This window comes from Alexandromys fortis, unplaced genomic scaffold (genome assembly GCF_014885135.2).
Source record: "Alexandromys fortis isolate MF-2015 unplaced genomic scaffold, M_Fortis_MF-2015_v1.1 scaffold_19, whole genome shotgun sequence".
Lineage (NCBI taxonomy): Eukaryota > Metazoa > Chordata > Mammalia > Rodentia > Cricetidae > Alexandromys > Alexandromys fortis.
The window spans coordinates 14572093-14599443 of record NW_026067890.1 but is presented as its reverse complement, the minus strand read 5'-3'; the positions used below and the strand labels follow the sequence as shown (position 1 = coordinate 14599443).

Sequence of the window (27351 nt, the reverse complement as noted above, 5' to 3'; positions counted from 1 at the left end):
ATAATGAATGAGGCAGGTTGAGCAGAGTCATTGGGCAGGGTATAGACATCAGAAGATTCCATGTCTACACTACCTTATGTTCATATGACTTCAAATTGCAACCAAGTGCAGCAGGCTCCGGAGTAAACAGATACCCCTTCTCTAACCTTCACAGCAGTGCAGGCAGCCTAGCTTCAGCCTAGCCACACAGAAACCAGGCTAACTTACTCTCCTGCTGTGTCCCGGTGCTATTCACAGTGCACTACTCAACTGATCTCAGTTCAATTTTTTTTTTAAATTATGGCTTTTCCATACAACATGTGACTGCTGCCATTTTTTATATTTATTTATTTATTATGTATACAATAGTCTGTCTGTGTGTATGTCTGCAGGCCAGAAGAGAGCACCAGACCTCATTCCAGATGGTTGTGAGCCACCATGTGGTTGCCGGGAATTGAACTCAGGACCTTTGGAAGAGCAGGCAATGCTCTCAACCACTGAGCCATCTCTCCAGCCCTCTCATTTCAATTTTTAAAATAAAACCCTGACCATTATAAGGCACTTGGGAGGCAGAGGCAGGCAAATCTTTGTGAGTTTCAGACCAGCCAGAGCCACTGTGAGACCCTATTTCAAATAAATAAATTAAACCCTATGTATTAGGTTCCATAAGTGTACTCACCAACTGCCAATGAGCCTTACAAAGGAAAATAAGTATGAAACAACCAAATGGTCAGACAGGATGTTATCTTGGATGTTATTTAGGACTCTAAACAACCTGAAGCCAAGACGACTGCTGGGGTTGTGTGGGGCTCTCCTGTCCCCACCACTCTCTCGTCACCTGGGACAGAGGCTGCAGGCTCTCATGTAGAGCTGAGTCTTTCACCATCCATTCCGCACTGCTCACACCACGTTCACCCACCCCTCCCGCCGCATCCAGGCATCCTCACAGAAAGCATTAAGGAGCGGCATTGGGGCTTAGGCCCTGCCACCTCTGCTGGTGGTTGACAGAGACGACAGTAACAATGGCAGAACACTTAACCTCTTATCAGTCTGGCCAAGTCTAGGGAAATGCTCTTGTCACCAAAGCACCTGCAATTTCCGAGGCGCACGGGCAGAAATGTCTAGTCCACACGGAAGCATATCATTTACCAACACCCATGCAGCGCACATGGTAAAAAGATGCTGTCCTGGGGCGCTTAGAGTACAAGGCTGCGGAGAATAGCACCTCAGCCTTTCCGAACACAATGCTCCCCTTCACCCAGCCCAGAATGATGAGAGCTCTGGAGGTGCTCCCAGACTACTCTTGAAACAGCTTCATCCCGCTACTGCTCAATGTCTTCCTTACCCAGAAAAGCCCCTTCTCATGTTGACTTTTGAACCTCAGCACTCGGCACAGGAGCAGACAGACACACAACAAATGCAGGTTAAGAGAACAGATACGGTAAGGTAGCATTGCTCCATCATTTGTTCTGTGAGATACCCTGGTGTGAGAGCAGTTCTGATAAATTCTCTTACATAGTTCTGCTCAGCTTTAACATGTGAGTTTTATAATAAACAGCCAATGTGCTATGAACATCCATCTTTCACACCATATGCAAAATGTCATATCAAATTCTAAGAAAAGCGGGCGGTGGTGGTGCATGCCTTCAATCTGGACCTCTGTGAGTTCAAGGTCAAGCTGGTCTACAAAGCAAGTTCCAGAACAGGCTCCAAAGCTACAGGGAAACCCTATCTCGAAAAACAGAAAACAAAAATAAAGACAAAATTCTAAGCAGGTATCAAAATACAATAAACCTACAGAGGCCTGGCTGATTGCCGCTTTTCTCTGTCTGTTCCACTGCCTCCTGCGCCTTTAGTTATTGCCCTTCTCTATACATTTGATAGAGGTGTCCTCCGGAACGCCAAGGAGCCTCACACTAGGCGAGCAGGCCAGCTTCTTACCAGCATTCATGTCTTTAAACTTCTGCTTGAGCTCCGTAGGAGTAAGACGATACTGGTCAAGGCCATCACCCCAGTAAATGCGGTCGAGGACCTGAAGGTCTCCTCCAATCAGCCAATCGCCTTGCTCCATAACCATCTAACAGGAAGCAAAAGGAAATTATTTGCCACAACAGAAGCAGGACCATTACTCTCCCATGAGCTAAGCGCAGCTTCTGCAAGCAAGTTGGTCTCTATCCTAAAGGCCAAGCGAGGCCTATGAACATTACCGATGAAAGACGCTGCAGAAATACCATGATACGGTATTTGAAGGAATTTCTGAAAAGCGACCAAAACCTAAGTGAATGATTATTATAACTTTTCAGTTAAAAAAGAAAAAAGAAAAAAGGTATTTTTCCTGCTGTTATTAGATGTTGGTTAACAGTGACATATAACTTACGGGTATCTCATCTTGTGTGGGACACCCTCAGGACCCATGTTTACAGGCCGCACCTGAAGCCTACCCTTTCCCTACACCGCGCTGCTTGGTGCCTACATACACTTCATTTTTTTCCAAAGTTCAGAATCGACTTTAAAACACTAGACAACTGACAGATATTCGCCTTCAATGCTGACGTTTCCACACTCAAAGCACAAATGAGGCACTTTGGGGAGATGAATCATGTTTCTCTAATTTTCCACAAGAATGTGATGTTAAGAGGCCGGAAATATTAAGCCGCCCTGGTGTGGGCCCCCACTGCAGCCCCCTCGTATCCTTCTTGTAAGAACCTATTTTAGTATCTTTCCCTACCACTACATTCCAAGAGAACGAACCTTTGCCCAACGCGTCCAAGCCCTGAGTTCCGAGGTAGCCGAGCTCAGCACCTGGTGCACAGCAAACACTGTAAGCTATGGGTTACCCGCTGGAGTATACATACAGCTAAGCGCAGGCTTAGCATGCACAGGGCTCTGGACTTAATCCCCAGCATCAACAATTTCAAAAAAACTACAAAGAGTTACTGAATAAATATTTAGATGAGTCAAAACAACAAGACCATCTGCTCATTACACTCCTCTAAGAGCCAGTCTCGATTCTGCAAAACTTCACAGCCCAGAGGAACAATTAACACACAGCCAACGGCCACATTTCAACACAAATGTTACTGTCAGATGAGTCAAGACCTTAATGTAGGGGTGGTTCTTGCATGTTGTTCCCCACTGTCTGGCACAACGCTCCTCTTTCCGGTGCTCAAAAAATTCAGGATTTCGAAGAATGGCTACACGGCGGCCCTCATACATCAGAGCGAATGCTGTACAGCCATCCAGCCTCTCTTTGTCCTCATGCGTAGCTGTCAGAACTATGGGCACTGACAAGTTGATGACCCCTCCTGCAGGACAGAAAAGAACAACACAAAGTGCACAGCTTACTCAGTGGGTCTTAGTATAGTCACCTTCGTCTTTAGTGACACAATTCAAAACAACAACAACAACAGCAACAGCAACAACAAGAAGCAGGGCCAGTAAGAACGCTCAGCAATTGAGGGCACTTGCTACCACACCTGACAAACAAGAGTCTGAACCCTGGAATCCACATGGTAAAATGGATGAACTGACAGCCACACGTTTTCCTCTGTCCTCAACATGTGTGCTGTGGCGTGAATGATTACACATGCACACACATATGAACATACATACAATGAATTACTGATTAATTAATGCAAACATTTTTAAAGAGCCAATGACTGTCTCTTGAGTACCTGGCACAAAAGAATCAGAAGCAACTAATTTATTCAGAAAGTTCAAAAAGAAAAAGAAGAGACAACAGGGAGGATGATGTGGGATGTCCTTCTGTATGCTGCACATATGTGTTGCTTTCATTGCTTGATGAATAAAACTGTTTCCGCCAATGGCCAGGAAAAATATAGCTAGGTGGGAAATCCAAACTAACAAGCAGAGAGAAGGAAGGCAGAGTCAGGGAGATGCCATGTCGTCACTGAAGGAGTAACATGCCAGAGTATCACCAGTAAGCCACAGCCTCGTGGCAATACACAGATTAATAGAAATGAGTTGATTTAGTTGTGAGAGCTAGTCAGTAATAATCTGAGCTATTGGCTGAACAATTACAATTGATATCAAACCTCTGAGTGTTATCTTATAAGCAGCTGTGGGGACCCACGAGCGAAAAAGAAATCGGTCCAGGGGCACCGGGGGGGGGGGGGCAGAGAAAAATATTCAACTACAGGGGAAGGAAGAGGAAGGGAAGCAAAGAGACAGGATAGGGAAAGAGGGAAGAAGGGGTGGGAGAGGGGGGAGGAAAGGAAAGAAGAGGAAGGGGAGGGGAGAGGAGAGCGGTAGGAATGGGGGAGGGAGGGAGGGGATAGACAGGAAAAAGGAGGGGAGGGGGGAAGAATAAAAGAGAAGTGAAAGAACCAACCATATCACATACTAATTCTCACAAGTCATCCAATAGTCCTTGGGGAGAAATTTTATACAGAACTGTAAAAGTAAAGGAACTCGTTTACAAAAGACGCATCAGATGGCTATGGCTGTAACACTGTGCATCCCACTATATGAATGAGACCAAGAACTCTATCTCATTTCCAAGAAAAACTTGAATATTTCTTGAAAAGAAAATGACACAAATAACTACATTTCAAATGGCAAATTGATTATGTATCCTTGAGTATACTTACATGACAAAGATAATCCAGTTTTTTTTCTTTTTATTTATTTAATCATTTGGGTGTGTGTGTGTGTGTGTGTGTGTGTGTGTGTGTGTGTATGAGTAGGTGTACACATAGGCCAGAGAAGGGTGATGTGTCTTTTTCTATCACCCTATACCTTGGTCCTTTGAGACAGGCCTCTCACTAAACTGACAGCTCAGGAAGGCTGCCTGGCCACCAAATTCCCAGGAGCCACCTGTCAACACTGACGACACAGTTACTCATGGCCATGTCTAGCTTTTACATAGGACCTGGGAATCTGGACTGAGGTCCCTCTTCTTTCAAAGCAAATGCTCTTACCCACCTAGACATTTGCCCAGCCCTCCCGCTTTAAAATACATTTTTAATATAGTCAGAATCAAACCAATGTCAGGTGTACCTGGCCAAGAAACAAAAACAGTAATCAGTGGTTCCAATTACTCCAAACTGTGATACCAGTGAGCCCAAAGCACGGTCTCAGTTCCCAGCCTGTGGCGCTCTACGTTTTTTGCTTTGCATTGCTTTCTTTGGTTTTGGAGACAGACTCTCTCTCTATAGCCCTGGCTATCCTGGAACTGGCTATATAGACAAGGTTAGCCTCAAACTCACTGAAATCTACCTTTCTCAGTATTAAAGGTATGCACCATCACACCCAGGGGTAGGTGTGTGTGTGTGTGTGTGTGTGTGTGTGTGTGTGTGTGTGTAAGTCACTATGACATATACGGGCTAGAAAATTAGAGTAGGCTCTTAAATTCCTACTGGGATTTCTACACAGAAGAAATCCTACTGTGTAGAGAATCATGGACAAAGCCGTCAGCCATCAACAAATCTGGATACACTTCTAAAATGACCAGGAACAGGTTAAGACGGAAAACTAATAAATCACTGTGCACTAAACTCTAAGTTGAGTCATTCCTGAGTGGGCAAGTAAAGACTACCACTGACTCGAAAGAGGGAAATAAAAATGCAGCCATTTAATCTTTACAGAAAACAAACACACAAACAAACAGACCCTGAGTTCGCAGGCTTCGTAGAGGAATGGTTCAGGGTGTATGAGCCTGGGGGAGAGGGGGGGGGGAAAGAACTCCATAGTAGCCAGGCTGGCATGGCACAAGGAACTCTGGCTTTTATGACTCACTTTCTGTCCTGATCACAGGTTTTCCTTCTTCCTCCACAACGAATAACAATTACAGGAAGGAAAAGGAAGAGTGGAAATAAGATCCCAGAGTTCACTTAAGTGTCCTAGCGGAGCTTAGTTTTCCTGAGTACTACTGAGAGGCCACGACTGCCTTTGTGGAAAGTGACAGACCCTGAAGTCAAGCCGGGCCTCCTCCACACCCAGTTGGATTTCGGATGGAGGGTCGTCTTACCATCCAGAAGGCAATCGAAATGAAGGCACTGCAAGTACTCCCTCTCTCTCATGAAGCCATTCAGAGGAGTCGCCCAACCTTCCGCCAAAACCTGCACCCACTGCATGTCCACCTAGGAAATGAGGTCGTAAGTAAAACAACACTTAGTACTTGTACTCATGAACACAGGCAGCAAAAAGTGGTACGCATTTGATTTCAAAAGCAATGGCAAGCCGGGCGATGGTGGCGCACGCCTTTAATCCCAGCACTCGGGAGGCAGAGGCAGGCGGATCTCTGTGAATTCGAGACCAGCCTGGTCTACAAAGCTAGTTCCAGGACAGGTTCCAAAGCCACAGAGAAACCCTGTCTCGAAAAAAAAAAAAAAAGCAATGGCAACAAACACGTCAGCAGTGGCTGTGGATCCTACAAACGGAAGAAAGAACAGAAACCCTGGAGGACAAACTGTTCTTCTATCCCATCTGTAACGCACTACCCTCCACTTACTTCCATCGGGGACAGCCCCCCCTAGGCCAGTGGTTCTCGAACGATACTGTGTTTCAGACAACCTCTGGGAGGTGTGCTACAGTGCTGACTACCAGATGGGCCTGGTGGGGCAAACCTAATCCTCACACTTGGGAGGCAGAGACAGGCGAGCAGATCTCTGAGTTTAAGGGCAGCCTGGGATAGACAGAAAGCTCCAAGTCAAGCCAGGCTGTATGGAGAGAGCCTGTCACAAAGCAAGCAGACAAACAAATGCATATTGCTTCACATTCAATTTCCAAGGCTGTGGAAATCTTCTAACTCTGTCGAGTTCCTAGAACGGCTAACAGATCAGTGAAGATCTGGAAGCTGCATGCAGAGAGTCACTATCCCCCTTTCCTCCTTGTTTGTTTTGCTCATTTTGTTTTGTTTGTTTTTCAAAGCAGAGTTTTGCTTTGTAGCCCTGCCTGTCCTGAAAATCACTCTGTAGACCAGGCTGGTCTCAAACTCAAGGAGATCCACCTGTCTCTGCCTCCTGAGTGCTTGTATTAAAGGCGTGCACTACCACCGCCCAACTGACAGTCACTATCCTAAACCAAAAGATACTTTACACAAAATATCTACCAAGAAGTCTCTTCCCCAGACAGTAACTGCATCTTACAAAGACCACTATTGCTTAAACGTCCAGACTTGTGGTTACATCCCAACACAACAGTAAAAAAAACTGGTGAACTGCATACCTCATACAGCAATGGATCCCCCAATGAGAAAAGACTACGCCCATGGGTTATGGTGTGCACTAAAATGGAGTCTCCCATCCATTCCTAAAGCACAATGGCCGTGTGTGTGCAAGGAAACAGCAAACAACATGGGGAATTACACAGCCTCAATTCATAAACCTTTCCTAAACCCATAATAGTGGTTGTTGCTTATCTCAGTCTGAACGCCTATACTCCTGCGAGCTTCCTTACTTGAAGTCTTGGCCTTCTATATAACTAAAGGGAATTTGTGAGGAAGCTGGGAATGAGCGACCAGCAGCGTGCCTTGTGGGTGGGTGCCAGACACTGAATCCACAGGCTCCCGGACTGAAGGAAGAAGCTGTCCTTCAGGGTTCTGCAGTGCCGTACACCTCCAGGTAGATCTCTCTCTCTCTCTCTGTGCAAACTACAGTCCTTCTCCATGGCCACTGCCACAGCCCCGCTTTACAGCATCCCTCCGACACTCGTCCACCTCACACCAGGTCACACGCAGCCCATTTAAAGCAACTCCAACCAAAGAAGTGAACAACTATGGAGGAGCCTTTGTCCAGGCCAAGCTCAGTTCTCCACCCTCAGTACCGAGAGGTGAAACTTCCTCACATGTTCTAGATTGTTCTCGGAGTAAATGAAGACTTGAAGGGAAAGCCAACTGCTACTCCATACTCTTATTTCTTACCCTTTGCGGGATTTTACTTTTTTTTTTTCTGTTTTTACAATATGTATAAATTATACAGCTTTAAGTTTCCTAAGATTTGAGACTAGGTCACAGTTTCCACTCTCATCCTGCTTAGTCTAACTCAGGAACTGATAATTGAGAAAGGCACCTAATGGTGGCATCAGACACAGATATACAACAGAACTGGTCCTAATGTGTCCATTTTTCTTAATATAAGGGAGAGTCAAGTGTTGGACAGGAAATTGGGAAACATGGTTAAAGCAGTAAAAGTTCTCTTTAATTATTATGGGTTAGCATTTCTTAATGTTTTAGAAACATTCCTTTCTCTCTTACGCCCCCAAATCTCACATAATCTTTGTCCTTTGATATTTCAAAATAAACAAATGTGACTAAAAGCAAATCAAAGTCACGGTGCTGTGGGAATACTGTTCCCCATTAAACACATTCTCCATCCCTGGGAACTGTGATATACACCACAGCACCCTGACCTGCTACTGCCACCCCGACTTCAAACACGGCCGCTAAACCCCACATTCATCAAGCTAACCGCTCCTCGGCCGGCTGAACCACTTGGTCTGGGAAGCGATGGAGAACTTACTTTATTGATCTTCAGGGCTGGTAAGGCTTCTGCATCCGTTTTTGCCAAATGCAGTTTGTTCTCCGGCACATAGAGTTCTTTCACCTCATAGGAGGCGTCCACAGGGACGATATCCTGCACAGCGACAAGAGGGCAGTTAGACAGTAGATCCGGCACTGCAGGCACCCCCAAACGGCATCTCGGGGAAGAGAAACCAGCATTTCTATCAGAAAAGGGGGTTCTAGCACCATGTCCCCTCCTCAATTTCCCTAATGTTAGCTGGTCTACTCCCAAAGAACATCTCACACTCAAGAAATCGGCATTATGCCCCATTACGTAATAGAAAAGAAAACATTCCTAGAATCTTCTATGTTTCAGGTACCTGTAACTAGAGCTGCCCTCAGATACACTGAGACGAAAATTTTAAACACAAACAATCCGTGTAAGACACCACCATTTTTCCCTATGTACCTTTTCCTTAGTGTCACTGAAACCACCATTTTGCTCATAAAATTCATATTTCAGAAGTGTCAGCTTCCTTCCCACAACCACTGAAAACTACTTTTTAAAAATGTTTTTGTTCTTACACCCCAAGGTTTCCTCTCCGTCCCCTCTTCCAGTTCCTCCCACACCCCACCCCACCCACTGCTCCTCCACTGTTTCTCTTCAGATGCAGGCAAGCCTTCCAGGGATATCGACCAAAAAGTAGTGCTTTTTGATCCCATGTGAAATAGAACTGCAGTCAAAATTCTACGTGTTCACCTACGACACTAAGACAGGCTTTCTTCCTGTACATCCCACACGTACTGCACGCGTGAGCACGGAGTGGAGGGAGGTGGTGCAGGCAGTGTGTGTGTGTGTGTGACACAACACAACCACTTACCCTGCCACTAGGAGAGCTTCACAAGACTGGCTCCCAAGACACTACCGTGCCCTAATGAATTCTAAATGGGTTCAAGCACATTAAGTCTTTTTAATATCAAAACTGCCGGGTCATCTCTCTCAGCACACAATATGGAACCAATTGTGGGTTTTTCATACATGTGTACAGGCAACACTTTGTTATTCGAAATAAAACAATTCTCAAGAGAATAAAAAGATACAGCCAAAGCCTAGGGGAAAGTGTTGCCAAAATACACAAAGTACCTTAAAACACACAGGAAAAAAAATCCCGTTTTTATAGGTTGGAATGCAGTCACCACAGTACCACTGATATCCTTCACAGAGGTAAGAAAACAAACCTACACCAACAGCCAGAGAGAAAGTCCTGAATTAACACCTCACCAAAGATACACGGATGGTATAAAAGCCTATGAAGACACCCAGCATCACATTGTCTCTGCCAAAAAAGACCAAAATCCACAGCACAGACAGCAGAGCAAGAACTTCCACCCACACCTGGTGAGAACACACAAAGACACAGATACTGTGTAAACCTAAGCACATCAAGCCAGGACAAGAGCCGGAGGCGGCTTGCAAGCAGTCACCTGAAAGAAGCCCATGCTCAAAGGCATGATGCCCACTACACAGCATCAGTGTTAGCAGGAAGCTAAAACTTCTACTAAAAGATGTATTTTTTTTAAAGCATGAAGCAACAATGACCAAAGTAACTCAAGGTAAAATATTAATAGAAGAACCAAATTCTCTTTCTGGGCATATGCATGTGTGTACATGCTCATGTTTGAATACACGTGTGTGAGAGTACACCCAGAAACAAGGCCAACATCAGACGTCTTTTTCAGTCACTCTTCATCTTGTGTGTGTGTGTGCACGCACATGTGTGTATATGTGTGTACGTGTGCGTGCACACGTGCTCACCCATGAGCACGCTGAGGTCCACACTGTCCCCACCTTATTTTTCTGAGACAGGGTCTCTCACTGAACAGGAAGCTCGCCATTTTGCCAGATTGCCTATATGATAACACCCAGCACCCTCCTGTTTCTGCCTCCCGAGGCCTCCATTACAGGCATGTGCTGTTGTGCCCAGCTTTTTATGTGGATACTGAAGTTTTGTATGTGGCTACTGAAGCCCAAAAACCAAAACTTTAAGGACATACCCTACTCACAGTACCTGCCGCACAGCAGGTAAGTTAGTCGGCTCAGCTAACGGTGGACTAAGCATACGACAGCAGTGCTGTAGGTATCTGTGACCCAGCGGCTCCCCAGCCATCACAGTCTGAGTAGCACAACCTACAGATGTTTGTACAACATGCTTCGTCTAAGAGAAGAACTCAAAGTGGCAGCTATATCTGGTTCTATAGCAAAAGAGGAAAATAATATTAATAAGGCTAAGTTACACGTCTATGCCATGAAGACCAGGGGTAGCTGTTTATACAACCCCTATGGGGATCTGAGAATCTAAAACCAGTGGCCCACAGAGCCATCTTCTCAGATGCTCTGCTCCCACAATGGGGGGAAAAGGAAAAACATGGTTTAGCACCAGCATAAAAGCAGTAGCAAAACTGGATTTCTCCTATGGTAATATTCAAGGCCTCCAACTTCGCAGAATAAACCCAAAAGTAAGTAAGACTATACATACAGAAAAAGAATAAAATCAAAACCTACAGCGACGGACCATGGCCAGCCAGGCCCCACAGCCTCACTCCTGGAGCAGAGCAACATTTCTGAGAGACCTCTGCCCCTCCAGCGCCCCTCTGCCCCTCGAGCGCCCCTCTGCCCCTCCAGCGCCCCTCTGCCCCTCCAGCACCCCTCTGTCCCTCCAGCGCCCCTCTGCCTCTCAAGCACCCCTCTGCCTCTCGAACACCCCTCTGCCTCTCGAACACCCCTCTGCCCCTCCAGCGTCCCTCTGCCCCTCCAGCACCCCGCTAATCAAGGAGGAAACAGAAAGCAAGCACATAAGGCACAAACTGCCCAGCACAACTGTCCACAAACCTCCCAGACATTCCATATTTCATGGCAGACAGTTATTGCTGTATTTACTGAGGAGAAAGACTATCTGAAGCCATTAAAAAAAAAAAGGGAACCAAGGCGGCCCAGCTGCTCCAGCTGCTCCAGCTGCTCCAGTCTGACTTGGTGGATGTCACATGCGATCATGTTCTCACAAGGTGGGCTTCCACACACACACATGAACCCACACCAAAGAAGGTTTGTGTCAGCTTTACAGAGGGAGGGGTACGACAGGTCAGCAGTCAGTTTATACGGAATGGCGGACTTTAAGAATGCATCGGAGGACGAAAATCACACACAGAAGGAAAAGGAAAATCTAGCCAGATACACAGCTTAGGCATAGCTCTCTGCATTTACTTTAAATGTGGAAAGGGCCCTTGGTAGGCAGGTGCCCTATATCCTTCTGTGTGTGTGTCACTGTGATTAGCCTGGTGTCCCGCGTAAGTGTTCTCCGCCATGGACGCGCTACAGGGCAAATGGCCTGTCTGCAGTCTCTGCCAAGCTTCAACTGGAAAGGGAAAGTGCAGGATCCACTTTTCCTGAGGGACAGTGGGGCACACACAAAGCAGCTGCACACACCCCACACGCTCAGTCAGACACACAAGACACCAAAGGCACACTCAGGCATACATATTCTTGCCAGCTGCGAAATAAAGAACTGAAATCCTACACAGGGAAAGATGCTAAGAGTGACCCATTATAGACAAGGTACTTGTTAGGCTTCTAGAAGGGAGAGTACAGGGAGGCTCACAGAAAGGACACGAAGTCAGTGAACTAGTCACAAAATTTAAGGGACACATTTTCAAACCAAGAAGAGACAGAAGGTGGCAGGAGTCCGTACGTCAGTTATTTCTGATGTTCTTACTGTTGCGACGAAAGAGAGGAAGACACGAACATTCTTTGCCTGACACTCGGTGATCTGTTTCTTCAGTTCTAAATGCACAGCCCTGACGGACTTCCTCACCTCACCGCCTGGTGTCTCCTTTTCCTCAACCACTTAAAAAACATCCAGACACCCATTCCCCAGAGCTGTTGTAAGAATAAGACATCATGGTGTCTGAACTGTAGGGCTATACTTACAGAGATATGCCCCTCAACACACTGTTCTTAAAGGCTTCGTGGCCTAACACCTACCCGTCAAGGCAGAAGAAACTACGCTATCTGCCCCTCCACAAAGGAGGGAGCTAAGGCCCAAGAGATGAACAAAGCCCGCTATACTGTTTTCCACTGCACTTAGCACACGGGTAATAAATGATGATGACAATAGTATTCACCAGAATCGTACACAAGGAACCACACCTAAGTTCCTGCTGCCAGTCCCTAACTCAGACAGAGTTCTTAGCAAACTCTCAGGCGGGTTCTATTATCAGTTCTATTTCACGCAGGAAAGCAGTGAGGCCAGAAATAAAACTTTCCCAAGGCCATAAAATTGAATTGATAGGTGTTAGAGCGGGAATTTCAACTTTAAAAGTATCCTTCAGTGTTTCCCCATAGAAACTACATCAGGAGACTTTGTCGCACGCATTGTTTCAGCAAACATGCAAGTTTAATCATGTGCTGCTTTCAAATATCAACAGGGAGCTACAATCATTTTTTTCAAGATCAAGAAGAAATAGTGTTATGTTTTATTTTTAAGTCAAAATAACTTTTCATCACAAACATTCAATAAAATCTCCCCCTTTGCAGATTCATATCTAACAATATTCATAAAATTCATTTTAGCCTTACAATATGGGTGTGCGATTCTTCTGGTGGATAACCAATGCTAAATAAAAAGGTCAAGAGTCTGCTATTGTTTTCTTCTGGAAAGATAAAGTTAATATTTCTGGAATTAGCACAAACACAATGGCATGAGTCAAGGGGAAGACGGAACATCTGCTCAGTGGAAGAAAGCTCTGTGTAGACTTTGGGTAGAGATGAGGCAACTGATTATCAGAAACACAAAGAGAACCTTAAAAATGCAGACACAGGGCTGGAGAAATGGCTCAATACTTAAGAGTACTGGCTGCTCTTCCAGAAGATCTGGATTCAATTCCAAGCACCCACATGGCAGCTCACAGCCATCTGTAACTCCAGTTTCAGAGGATCCAATGCCTTCTTCTGGCACCGGGCACACACATGCTGCCCAGACATACAAGCAGACGAAACACACATACATATTTTCTTATGTTGAATGTAGACACAGCCAGTTCCTAGCCCATTCTAATGACAAACCTCAGTCTCCAAAACCACCACTAAACACCCGAAAGGACCTATACCACCTCAAAGTACATATGGATATTGAGAGAGCAGAAGGCGGAGTCCCTGCCACACGAAATGATTGCTTATTTGGGACTCCAAAGGACTTCCACAGCCTCACCTAGCAATCAGAAACACTGTACCATTGTTACCATTCATATAATCCCCGTTATTTCAGCAAACTGACTTTCAAGGAAAAGACAGCGCACAAGGCTAGCCAGAGAAAGTCTTCCTATGACTGGACACCTCACCCCTTCTGAGAGGCTCCAGGGTTCCAGGTGAGACTAATAGGGTCCTGGGTTGCTCATGTGTCCTGAGCAGAGGCCGGTGAACAGTTTACGTATTACACATCACCCTGTATGAGGGGTGCATGAATTCCAGACCTCCAAGGGCAGAAATACTAGATGTTATGAATGCAAATACCCATTTGATTTAAAATGCAAGATAGATACAAAACTTTGTTTTAATTGACCCAACACTATACATGACCAATGTATGCAGCATCTACATCCTTGTCTGGACAACTGTGAGCAAGACAAATAATCACCATTAAAACTAGCGATTCTTGTCCTCTCATCTGGGTCCTCACGTAGCGGCCTAGCCTATTAATAAGCAGTGAGTCCACACTTGACATTTTTTCCTCGACATATTTGCTACACTTCTCCTGGAGCCAGATCTGCTCGGCAGACTGAAGGCTGGGGCTCACTCACATTTTCATGCGACTATTTAGTTTCTATTATCTCCACTCCATGCATCTAAAGCACGAGCAAACGACATTCTGGCAACACTTTAAAACTGAGCTACAAAGTCTGGTTTTTATGTGCAGTATAAAATCCATTTAGAGCACTAAACCACCAGTTTGTAAGAAGACAAACCTTTAAATAATTTATAGCACTAGTAAATCCAGAGTTCCTGGTAGATTTAAAAACAGCATTTAAAATATCACTTTAGATTAAAACCAGCGGCAAGAAGCCTACTCCCTTGTGCTCTAACAGACCAAGTTAAAACGCAATGCGAGCAGGCCATCTAGTGACCACTCAAGGGTTAGTGGAAAGAAAAGACGAAGTCTCACGCTTGCCTGTCTTCTGTATTCTTGAGTAAATGCATACGAAACGAAGCAGGTTAAGAAAGCAAAGGTCCTTTGACTAAATGCTGTGGCACGTATTCTTTATCTGAACGACTATATCACACAGCCAGACTGAAAGAGAAATCAGAATCTTAAGTACCCATGTAACCAAAGGCCTCATAGCGGCAGCATCCACTATTCTTGAACATGAAAAAATGAGTATTTATCTTCCTTGTTGGCAATGAGTTAAGAATACCAGGCAGAATTCATCTCAGAAGAGTCTCCCCAAATCACTGCTGATAAGAGAAGGCCATCTGCCATTATTCCCGTGGGCCCAGCCTTCTCAAGCTCCTTCAGACCACCGGCTTCTCTCTAACACAAATCCACACAGTGGGAAATGCACTAGATATCCGGTCCTTGTCCCCAGTTCCTAACAGAACTACAAGCTTTAAATCTCCTAAGTTATAATGTCTTTCACACAGAGAGACTCTTAGTGTGTGTCCTGAACAGCTTCAAAATAAATTTTGTCACCAGAATTCTGGATTACCTTGTTGCAGGTTGGTAACTTTCAACTTCAACTCAAGCCTCCATAAGAACCCCTAAAAAAACAGAGTTCAAAGGCTTCTGGTTGCTATACATGTAGAGGTGCTAAGAGAGGGGCAGCCTAAAGAAGCCATGAAAATTTGGCTCCCTACACCCCACGCTACCCTAGACATCTCTTCCATCAAACTGTTCCTAAACTGATAACGAACCATCAACGACCAATAAAGTGCTTTCCTGAGTTATTCTGACCAATTATAAGGCTTAAGGAGAGGAGCCGTGAGTTATATAAACAGTTGGGCAGAATGGTGGGTTGACCTAACCAACCGCATTCAAGACTCATGTCTGAACAGGCAAGCTTCTGAGTTTGGGTCCTTATCCTGTAAGCCAAACTAACTCCAGAAAGGATAAGAATTGAGCTGAGCTATTGGGATGCTCCAATGATATCAGAGGTAAGAAAATTGGCCACTGTAAGGAAAATCAAACAAAAACCCTTAGAACTGAACCCAAAGGAGAGATAAAACGTCCCTTAGTTTATTTCAGAAATAAAGTTGTCATTATAAAGCAGCATTGGGATTTATTAAGATCCCAACCAAGGAGGGGATAACAAGAGCTGCCACAGGCAGTTGCTGGAACACAGCCAGAACCTTGCAGACGAAATACTTGTGCAATACCTGTCCACCTTGGACTGCACACCACACCTGTGAATGATCCTTGCAGCCAAGGACAACTGCTTCAAACTTTTAAAATCTCCTCACTTAACCTTTAAAAAGCCCTGTCTTGCTGTAAGGTGTGGTGGCACACACCTTCAATGCCAGCACTCCCGAGACAGAGGCAGGCGGAGCTCTATGAGTTGGAGGCCAACCTGATCTAGATAGCAAGTTCCAGGTAGCCAGGGAGCTCTCATCTAAAATAGCAATAATAATAATAATAACACTCAGAGGGACTTTTCTCAGTGGCTAAGAATACTTGCAGAAAGGACCCAAATTCAGCTGCTAACACCCATGCTGGGTGGCTCACAACCACCTGTAATTCTAGCTCCAGGGGACACATGCCTTCTGCCGACCTCTGTGGGCATGCAGGCATCCACGTGAGTGCATGAGTGTGCTTAAGCACACTCACCATTGAACAAAAACAGCCTACAAAGACCTTGTTTCTCACCATGTAGAACATTTCATACTCCAAACCTGGGAAGCTTTTCTCTGCATAATGAACATCTTTTCCAAGCCAGGCAGTACTGCCCTTGGCTTTCTTTAGAGTAACAAAGTGCCTTTCTTGCCATTTCTTAATTTCATTTACACTCGGGAATCAACTACCAAGGAAGACAAAAGGGAATCAGATTCATATTTCAATAACACACTAAAAAGGGGAGTAATTATAATCTAGAAATGATGGCACATTAGAAAAACCCAAGGGTGGGCTTCAGAGTCCACCCTGGGACAGTGTCAACCCCACCTGACTGGACTCTGCTGAGCTCCGTCACAAACCCAACCCTGCTTCTCATCAGTAAAACGGTGACAGCTATAAATGTTCCTCGGAGCTTTAAAACATATGAATTCACCAAGGCCATCGACATACCTACCACACAGTCTAACACAGAAACAAGAGGCCTAACGGTTTATTCATGGCGCTCACCTTTGTTCCTGTGAGTCTCTTCTGGCACAGCTATACTGGGACACACGGCGGATTAGTCAGAACCTGTCTTCACACCGCCACTCCAGGCATACACTGGAAACCAATTGGGTTGTCCTCCTTGGCTTTAAATCAGCGCTGCACTCATCATCCCTTCCCCCTCCAATCTACTTCAGACTCCACCAGGCACTCTCCCCCACCCACCTGTGGGCAATCTCACACACGTGGCTGCAATAGCAAAGAAGGTGAACTGCGCTCCCTGCCCCTGGCTGGGCTGAGTGTGCATTACACCAAGTGTCATTCCGTGGGAAAGCAGCGTGCATCCCACCAACTCACCACTGTGACCTGGCATCTGTCTACCAGTTTCTCCATGTGCCATAAGGCTTGTCTGAGAGTCAAGTTTACTGGGGGACAATCAACAAGAATCTACGTTAAAACAGATGGAGTGTTGTCTGTGTGTTTTCTTCCGACTATAATTCTGAATTCTACATCACGCTACGAAAGAAGCAGGACAAACTAATGTACGCATGGCCATCCTGTCTACACACTATATAAGAGTGGCAAGGACCGAACACGCAGGTCAGTAACGCAACCGTACTATCTGGTCGGCCGCCACGCCCCCGGGTGTTTGCTGTGGTGTCTACCACAGATGGCACTGAGTGGTCTCCAATTAACACGCTTCACCACGCACCACAGAACATGCTGTCAGTGACGTCGCTGGCTTAGGAAAGCATTCGCTGAAATCCCTTTCCCCAAATAAGGATGATGCCCAGAAAACACATGACAGTAATGGAGCATCGGGTTTCTTCTCCATGGACACCCTGCTTTGGGATGAAAAACAACCTTCCTAAGAAAAGGTCTACGCTCTGAGCCCATACAGTCAGAATCACTTTCTAGACGTAGACTTGAGTGTAACAAGAAGACTTCTAAAAATAAAACCAAGGATACATAAAAATCTCTGTGAAATACCCAAAAACAGAATCCTACACCGCCATAAGCAAATCTAATTGCTCTGAATTACTTCCAAGGCTTTTCATGTGTGAAATGAGACAACACACAGGCAGAACTGAGAGCAAATTTATTCCTCTTAGGAATGCTACAGAAATGGAGTGGGGAGCACAAAGATTCAATGGTTAAGAACACTGACTGTTCTTTCAGGACCTGGGTTTGAATCCCAGCACTCACATGGCAGCTAACAACTGTCTGTAACTCTAATTCCAAGGGATTCAAGCTTCCAAGAGCATTGCACACATACAGTCCAGACATATGTGCACATAAAAGAAAAATAAATAAATCTTTAATTTAAACACAGACAAAGAAGAGGGTATTAGAAGATAAACTGGGAGGGAAACATGAGCCGCTGCCCCAGTTTCTAAAGGTCAGAAAGAATCACCGTCAACGGCAGAGAGCACTACACGTGTGCCCTTCATCTTACTCGGCGAATAGCAGAGGAGGAGGAATACTATATCCCTAGGCCTCTTTTCCAGACACTGGGTGATGAAAGTGTCCAATTATCACATTGTCTGGCAAGCACAAGATAAAAAGGGCAATTAATTCAATCTCTAATTAAGATGGAATAAATTAGGAGGAAGGCATTACCTAAGACTACAGAGATTAAGATAAATGGGAAGAGAAGGCTGAAGGAGGAGCGGGAGGGAGCGAGGGAATATACACTATGGCAGAACACGTGACAATACCTACAAAGGTGTGCATCTTAGAACCAAAGTATGTAAGAATTCTCAACACAAATCACCTTAATTCTGTGAAAAAAAAATCAGTAATAAAAAATGAAATACTTAGATCAGACTTCAGAGATGACTCTGTGAATAACACATCAGGTCCTGCGAGTCTGCGCTCATCCTACAGAGTGACAGTCAGCCCCAAGCAGCCCTGTACAGATGCTCGCTCTTGTGCGGGATGCTGGGTAGAAAGGACATTCGTGTACAACGGAACAGGCGGGATTTGGCTGAAGGCGATGTGGGACTCTGCCAGTCCTAGGCTTAGAGAGGAACTGCGGTATCATCACAGAATAAACATGTAAGGAACAACACAAATCACTAACAAACACAAAGTGTTGGGGGGGGGAATCAGAGACAGCAGAGTCATGGGCGGATCTACACTTTTTCTAAATAGTGCCCCCGAAGGAAATCAAAGTAAGGAGAAAAGAGGGCGATGCCAGCAGGAGTCAGCACACACCCAGCTGAAGAGCCCCTACGTGGCTGACTTTAGTATTATCTGTAGTCCATACAACAGTACCTGTACAGTCTCCTAGGATTCTGCAAAACGCTGAAGGACAGGACTGCTGATTACACAGATAAAAATCATGAAATTAGACTACATACAACCCTTTAACTTTCACCTGACAAAATTCAAGTAAAACAAAGGAGGTTCGATGTAGACAATGTAGCCACGCCCTATACTGAGCATGAAGAATTGCTGACGATGGAGAAACTGGAGCCTGTGGTACAATACAGGTGATTACTGACCAAATTCAACACTACGCCAACAGCATGACAGATACATCAAGATACGTCTACAACATAAGAATGTCCAGCCTTTCAACATTCCCACGTTACCTACACAGTCCACCTTTGAGGACCACACAATCAAATGATGAGACAAAATATTAACAATAATAATATGAATCCCCCCCCCAAAAAAAAACTCAGAATGTTTTACTAAGGTTAATTTTACTTTTGAGCCACACTCATAGGTACCCTGGACCAAAGGCTGGACAAGGGGGTGGGGGCAGGAGACAGCTTGGTGACGCAGCTCTTTCGGATAGAATGACTGACTATGATGTGCAGAGCCCAGGGTTCAATCCCAGGACCACATAACCCGGGCTTGGTGGTGGTGCACAGCTCAGTGGTCGAGAGGCAGAGGAACATCAAGAAGTTCAAGGTTATATATTAATTATGTATTAATTAAGTTATGTATTATCCCCAGTTACATATTAGTTAAGAAGTTCAAGGTCATTCCCAGTTATGTATTAATGCCATCCTGATGTGGGAGTGTCATATATCAATCTGTTGATTTCATTGGTTAAGTTATAATAAACCAGCTGCTTGGCCTCATGGCTTGGAACATAGATGGGAGGAGTAAACAGAATAGAATTCTGGACGGAAGAGGAAGTGAGATCAGACTCTGCTCTGCTCCCGGAGAGACGCCATGCTCAGCTCTGCCGGATAGACACGATAGCTCTGCGCTCTGAGGCAGACGCATGAAGCTCCCCAGGATGGACGTAGGTTAGAATCTTCCCGGTAAGCGCACCTTGGGGTGCTTACACGCACTATTAGAAATGGGCTAGTCCAGGTGCGAGAATTCATGGGCCAAGCAGTGTTTCAATGAATACAGTTTGTGTGTTTATTATTTCGGGCATAAGCTAGCCAAGCGGCCGGGGTGTTGGGGACGCAGCCCCGCCGCTCCTATTTCAACACCATCCTGAAATACAAATGACAAAAACATCATCTCAGGCCAGTGAGATGGTTCAGCAGATTAAGGTGCTCACCGTCAATGCTGACAACCTGAGTTCAACCCTCAGAACCCACCTAGGAGAAGGAGAGAACCAAATACAGTAAGCTGTCCTCTGACCTCCACAAGTGCTCCATGGCACACACCTACCCATGCATACACACACAAAACAAATAAACAAATAATTAATTAGGGAAGAACGCTATCTCAATCCTTGTTATGTGCTCAGATCCAATATCCAGCACTTAATAAAGTTATGAGATAACCAAAAGGGGGAGGAAACCACCCACAGTCGAGTGTCAATGCCATCAGAGGCAGATCCAGAAATCACCAGAGTTCAGCCATCAACCAGGACTTTAAATGGTGACTCTCACAGTTAAGAGAACTGATTCACACGATCGGGTGGGATGTGGGCAGCATGCATGAATCCCTGGAGAACTTCAGCAGAGGTGTACATGATAGGGGAAAAAAAGCCAAATGATGACAAAATTGGTTTTGGTTCTAGTTTTGTTTTTTCATTTGTTTGTTTTTATGTGTATGAGTGTTTTGCCCAGCATACATATCTGTATATGATGTATGTACATGGTACCCTTGGGGGCCAGAAAAGGGCATCATCCTCCCTGACTCTGAAGTTACAAGCAGCTGTGGACCTCTGTGTGGGTGTTGGGAATTAAACCAAGGAGCTCTAGAAGAGCAATCAATGTTCTCAATCACCAAGCCAACTCTCCAACCCCAAAACTGTTAGTTAATGATTATTACAGTTTAAAAGCTTGGGGAAGGCATGGTTATGCATACCTTTAAACCCAGCACTCAGGAAAGAGGCAGATGTCTGGGAGTTTGAGGCAAGCGCGACCTACATAGGGAGCACCAGGACAGCCAGGAATAAAGAGAGAGACCCTGTCTCAAAACTTTAAAAAAAAAATCCTTTATAAGCTTTCCAATATATTGAGCACAATAAAGAATCAAGAAACTTAAAAATAAATTAATTCAAATAATCAAAGCTACTTGGGCATCTGTGGAACAATACCTCACTGTTTGGCTAACTGAAGTCCCTGCTGGTGAAGAGCAAAAGAAACACGAGAGAATGGAGAGACTGATGCTCACTCGCAGGACACATACGCTGAAGCCACAACAGCTACACATACGTAAGCTGCTGTTGTCAGTTAAAATGAAGATCCATTTTAAAGCAACGCAAGGGCCATGAATTTTCACAAATCTACGAAGTGCTAGGTGGGGTGGCACACACCCACCTGTAATCTCAGCACGGGGAAGCCAGAGGCAAGTTGGAGGCCAGCCTGGTCTACATAGTAAGCTTTAGGCCAACCAGGGCAACACAGCAAGAGCCTGTCGCAGACAGATGGAATGACTGAACAGGGAAGAACACCTTTACAGGACTGCGAGAGAGAAATTCACCTGGCCAAAATGCCTTCTAGAGAGGACCAGGCAGGTGAAGACTCTCAAAGACGAACCTTCCAAACACTGCGCCTGCCTCCCTCCAGACACACCGTGCACCACTGAATCACGGCTTCTAGCACATTTCCCAGGAGCCACGACCTCCTTGCTCTTCTTCTCTGACCTACAATGAAAATCCCCAAGGATGGACCCACCCCTGATTAACCTCTCCACTGCTAGTGCCTGCGGCTGTTACTAACTACAGTAATAGGGTTTTAATTCATATATGGTTGGTGGGGATGAGAAATGACTGAGGGACGGCAAAGGCAGAGGAATAGACGTTTGTTACTAGGAAACCTAGGAACTGAAGATGAAGTAAAAAACCTTCCTAAGATAATGCCATTGGCCTGAAGGTACTGGTCAGGGCATCAGCGGCACACATGCATGTACAAAACATGTACACATAAGATGTCAGAACAGTGACGTCACTATTTCCTATTATTTCTATTTATCCAGATAAAACACTTGGATAAGAAACATAAATTCAGAAGGAAAGCCTTATGCTAACTAACTGGGAGATATAATATAGAAAACTTCAAAGTTGGAACACATATAATTTATTTAGTCAGAGGAAATACAGCTGTGAGAGACTGGAAATGAAAGGGGATTCCGTTCGGAATTCTGGGTATAAAAAGGAAGTCCAAACACTATCACCCAGTGAGAAGAGAATGGGGGTGCTGACACACCCACACCCGCTTCACACACAGAAGTGGCCAGCACAGGTAGGACACAGACAAGCTGATGAACACTAGCCAGATGCAAGTTCCATCACCACACAGAGGCCGAATCCTCTCAGCTAAAGCAGACAGTGGAGGGAGAGACGTAATGGGTAGTTTAGAGGGGGAAAAATTATCTCTAAAGCCAGAATAAAATCCAAGGGAACAATGTATCTGTTATTTGGTCCCCTCGCATCTTCTGCTTCCGACACCCAGGAGCCAGAGAGAGGTACTTGAGTCCAGGAAGTCTCCCTCCGCAGGACCCTCCTCTAAAATCTAGCTCTGAGTGCATCACCAAGTTGAGGCGGGAGTCAAATATCTAGGATATTTAATAACTCTGTGTGCCTCAACTTAAAGAGTCTAACGCTAAGTCATACAGTAAAATATTCGCTAGATTTCCACTATTACTAGTGTGGTAAAACTAATGAGAAAATTTAAGGCCCAACCTTTCTGAAATTTACAAGAACTGGGGTATTTCATGCATTGTGTATCCCCAACAATGCTAAAATAGTAGCATACCGGAAGTTTCTGGCTTTTATGAAGAATCTGAAATACAAGCTACTCAATCAGATCAATTGCCTGCTCCCTCTCACCCGTTCCTGGAGAAGCTCCACGACTTGCTGCACACAGTCATTGACGTCACAGGAGTCCGTTTTCAACACCAGCTCTGGGGCCTCTGGTTTCTCATACTCAGAATCGATCCCCGTGAAGCCTTTAAAGGACAGCAGACAACAGAGGGAGGAGAAACACAAAGGGTTATTCCATCCGCACCAGTCTACGCTGAAGCCAAGGCTCACGCTGCCCAGTCAGGGCATCGTGGTACTGAGTGCTCGTTCTTGGGAGACTTCTAATTAAACCTGATTTCTCCCAACACATACAGTCGGTTCTCATTATTTACTGTACCTATGTCCAATGAAGTTGTCACAAATACTAATGAAGTAAACACTGAATCATGTCTCGTGGGTGAAATGCAAGGCCAGGTTCCTGCCAGCCTCAGGTGTCATGTGCACTTCTGTCTAAAGAGACCTTATCAAACACACTGATTCCTTTACACCGACCTCACGGCCACAGCACAGCTCAGCGAGAATGACACTAACGTGAGCCTCCCTCTGGGACCTATCCCAGCATCACTGCTCTCAGACACTATAGGGCCAGGAAGATGGCTCCATGAGTAAAAAAGCTCGCCACCAAACCTAACAACCTGAGCTCAAAGCCCGGACCCATGCGTTGGAAGGAGAGCGTCAGCTCCTACAGTCTTCTGGCCTACACACACACATGCTTGACGATAAATAAGTGTAATTAAAAATAGCAATACTACACAGCATTTTCAACACTGGGGTCATCTTAAACATCACTCAGAGTGAGAATATGAGCAAAGAGGTCAAGACCATGATGGGGACACCCACTGAAACAGTTTACCTGAGCTAATGGGAGCTCACCAACTCCAGCCAGACAGGGAGGGAACAAGCATAGGACCAAACTAGTCCCTCTGAATGTGGGTGACAGCTGTATGGCTGAAGCAGAATGTGGGGTCACTGGCAGTGGCACCAGGATTTAACCCTACTGTTTGTACTGGCTTTTTGGGAACTTATTCTCTTTGGATGGATGCCTTGCTCAGCCTAGATATAGCAGGGAGGGCCTTAGCAGAAGCCAAAGCAATGTGTCTTACCCTCTCTGAGGAGCGGATGAGGGGTGGTGTGGGGAGGGGTAGGTGGAAGGAATGGGAGGAGGGGAGGAAGTGGGAACTGGGATTGGTGTGTAAAATGAGAAAAGGATAGTTTTCTTCTTTTTAAAAAAATCACTCAAAAATAAAAAAAGCATGAAAATGTGAAATAACTAATCTGCTGTCCTGCCTACTGCCAATCACTCCAAGCAGCAACCTGTCTGAGTCAGGAAGGTGCTAGCTTAGGAGACAAGAAGTATGAGAGGCCTCACCAATGAGCGGGGCCCCAAGGCAGCGAGATCCCACACCAGCTTGGTCCACAGGAGTAGACGTCTCCAGGACAGAGTTTGCCTCGGGGGCTTATTCCCAGACCCAAATACAGACGAAAAATGGGTAACAAATATTCTCCTTCCCACTTTCCTTTTCCCTTTCCTGTGTCAAAAACTGAATGCCCAAATCTAGAATTCAGAGCTCCTGCAATGATCCCAACCTATTGTACCTTGTTACCTGCATGAATCATCCCTAAAGAATATTCTATAACCTACCTTCGATGGCTCATTAACGCAATATGTCCTGTTCCCAGGAATGCCAACAGAATGAACACAATGGGATCAAACACAACAGCAGGAGGGCTCTGTCGTTCCCTTTCAGTGCCTAAGGCGTTGCACACGAAACTGTGAGCAGTCCTTAAACGCTAGGCAAGGTGTGGATGTTTTCATGGGGTCGGATATGTTAATTCAAACTCAACAGTCTTAAAACCAGGACATTCTCCTTCTACCAAAATGTTTCTACTTCAGGCATTTTCCCCAATAGTTATGGGACATCCTACACTGTCAGGCTCCAACGAAGACTAGAGGTAGTGAAGGCTAAGCAACCTAACTCTAGACACATGATTATATGAAGGGGGCTTCAGTGCCACCTCTCAAAGTCCCAGCCCTGTCCTGTGAGCAGGTTTCTGACACAGGCAGCAAAGGTCACCGGGGCACAGTCCCAGGCACTGCTGCTAAGTCTGGGAACAGGAACAGTATAAGAACCACTTGCCCTCCTTATCCAGCCCCAAGTCACTACTCACTGGAGAGATGGCTCAGTGACTAAGAGCATATAGTGATCGTGTAAAAAACTGAAGTCTGGCTCCTAGCTCCATGTCAGATGGCTCTCAACTGCCTGCAACTCCAGTTCCAGAGAATCCAATGCCTTAGACCTCCCCAGGCAACTGCACTGACATGACAGACAGACAGACAAATACAATTTAATTTAAAAGCGGGGGAGGGCATCAGACCCACACACAAAAGCATGAACTCTCTGGACAGAGAAACCGCGAAGAAAATGCTGCTTGCCTTTTATTTCTCCCGCTCGTGCTTTCTTGTAGAGCCCCTTGACATCTCTCTGTTCACAGACATGCAGAGGAGCATCAACGAAAACTTCAAAGAAAGGTAAGCTTGCACCCTCGTGAATCTGCCTCGCATTGTTGCGGTCCTTCAGAAGAGAAGAAGGAAGACATGCACAGAAACAGGAAGGGGTCAGTAAAAAGAAGCAATAAAAAGTTGGATGAACCAATACCAAAAATAAACGAAAAGGACTTTGTACCTGAGTTTGTTTACATATGGTGTATATATGTATTTGCATGAGTGTGTGTGTCCATGTGTGTGTGTGAGTGTGTCTGTGTGTGTGTGTGAGTGTGTATCCATGTATGTGTATTAAGCTTCAACAGCCAGCCAATGGCTTCACCTCAACAATTTTGCTATACTTCAAGATGCTTTAATAGCAGGTTTTACACACACTGGAGCACATCAATCAATTTTTTTTTAACTTATTTGTATTTCAGAGAAATAATAAAGTCAGATTCAGCCTCAAAACACAGGCCAATGTTTAATATGCGCTTTGCCTGATACCGCACTTCAACTGCGTAATCTGCACCTGACGGAGGAGAAGTACACACCTGCGTGTAAGGGGATATAAAGCTGGTGATGCACACCAAGCCGGCATCTGCAAACAGCTTCGCCACCTCCGCGATGCGCCGAACATTCTCTTCTCTGTCCTCGGGACTGAAGCCAAGGTTCTTATTGAGCCCTTGGCGAATGTTGTCACCATCCAGAGTGTAGCATGGAATGCCGTGGCAAACCAGGTACTCCTCCAGAGCCATGCTCACGGTTGTCTTCCCTGCCCCGGACAATCCTAGAGGGAACAGTCCAAACAAATCCCACCTGAGAAATTAGAACCAAGAGTCTAGGGATAAGGTTAATTATATCCGTTACTCACAGCACCAGGGTCTGAGACTCACCCCTGCCCGCCCATTATCTACTCAAAATATCTATAAGCATCTAGGGTTTCTTTATGTTTGAGGGGTATATGGGATGTTCCTCTTCAACATGTATCTTTGGTAACTTAAATAACCCAGAAATCACCAACAGGATTCAAAAATTATCAATTTTAGTGTCATGGTTGGGTAGGTCTATCCACTTCATCACTGTTAACACTATTGAAAGATACATGTCACATCTTTATAGTCAAATGCCAAATTATATATAATAAGGGAAGAAAGGGAAAGGAGAAAAGTCAATGTGGAACTACAAAGCTACCTCCTCACTCCAGGACCATGCCGCTCACGGACCATGCCAGAGCTATCTGGAGTCAAGTCACAATATAATTAACCTGAGAAGAAAGCCCTAGCTTCCGTTCTCTCTCCCCCCCATCATGGATATTCACTAAATGACCAGGAGAAAGAAAGAAACATTTATATACTGACACTTCACCAACCTGAAGACCGCAAAGTCAAGAGAACAGTAAGGCACGAGATGAACATGGAAGTCTAGTATGCCAGTGATCTAGAACAAAATCATGGCAGTCCAGAAAGCTAAAGGAAAAGACCCCGTGCTGAGAGGATCAGCAGAGGCCAGCTGCTTTGATTCATTAGCAGGCTGTTTCCCCAAAGAGGTCAACACAATAGCTTGTCTCTACAAACTCCACTGCCACTGGAGTGCCTCTGTTTTGCCTCAACACAAAATACCTAATGCCACCCTCTTGAGTCTGGGATGGCTGAGGGACACTGGAAGCCAAAAAAGATAGTGAATTTTTATCTACTTGGAGTTCAGCCTTTCAAGGCTAGACCAGAAAGGCATCTGTAGCTTCTCAGTGTCCACTTAACTGACACTGGAGAACACCGAGACCACTCAGCTACTGAAATCACTAGCTTGTTCTAGTCAAGGATGTCAATCAGCTGAGCTCCCA

General features: G+C 45.3%; 1 protein-coding gene across 1 annotated transcript in view; it reads right to left on the bottom strand.

The window, feature by feature from the left end:
* The window catches only part of Papss1 (3'-phosphoadenosine 5'-phosphosulfate synthase 1), a 67851-nt gene that overhangs the window by 27988 nt on the left and 12512 nt on the right, over window positions 1-27351 (bottom strand). Inside the window, exons 3-9 of the mRNA XM_050145168.1 lie at window positions 26063-26298; window positions 25461-25599; window positions 23054-23172; window positions 8460-8573; window positions 5969-6080; window positions 3079-3284; window positions 1921-2056 (exon numbers count right to left, since the gene is read on the bottom strand). Coding sequence (XP_050001125.1) covers window positions 1921-2056; window positions 3079-3284; window positions 5969-6080; window positions 8460-8573; window positions 23054-23172; window positions 25461-25599; window positions 26063-26298 — 1062 coding nt within the window. The remainder of the gene's footprint in view (window positions 1-1920; window positions 2057-3078; window positions 3285-5968; window positions 6081-8459; window positions 8574-23053; window positions 23173-25460; window positions 25600-26062; window positions 26299-27351) is intronic.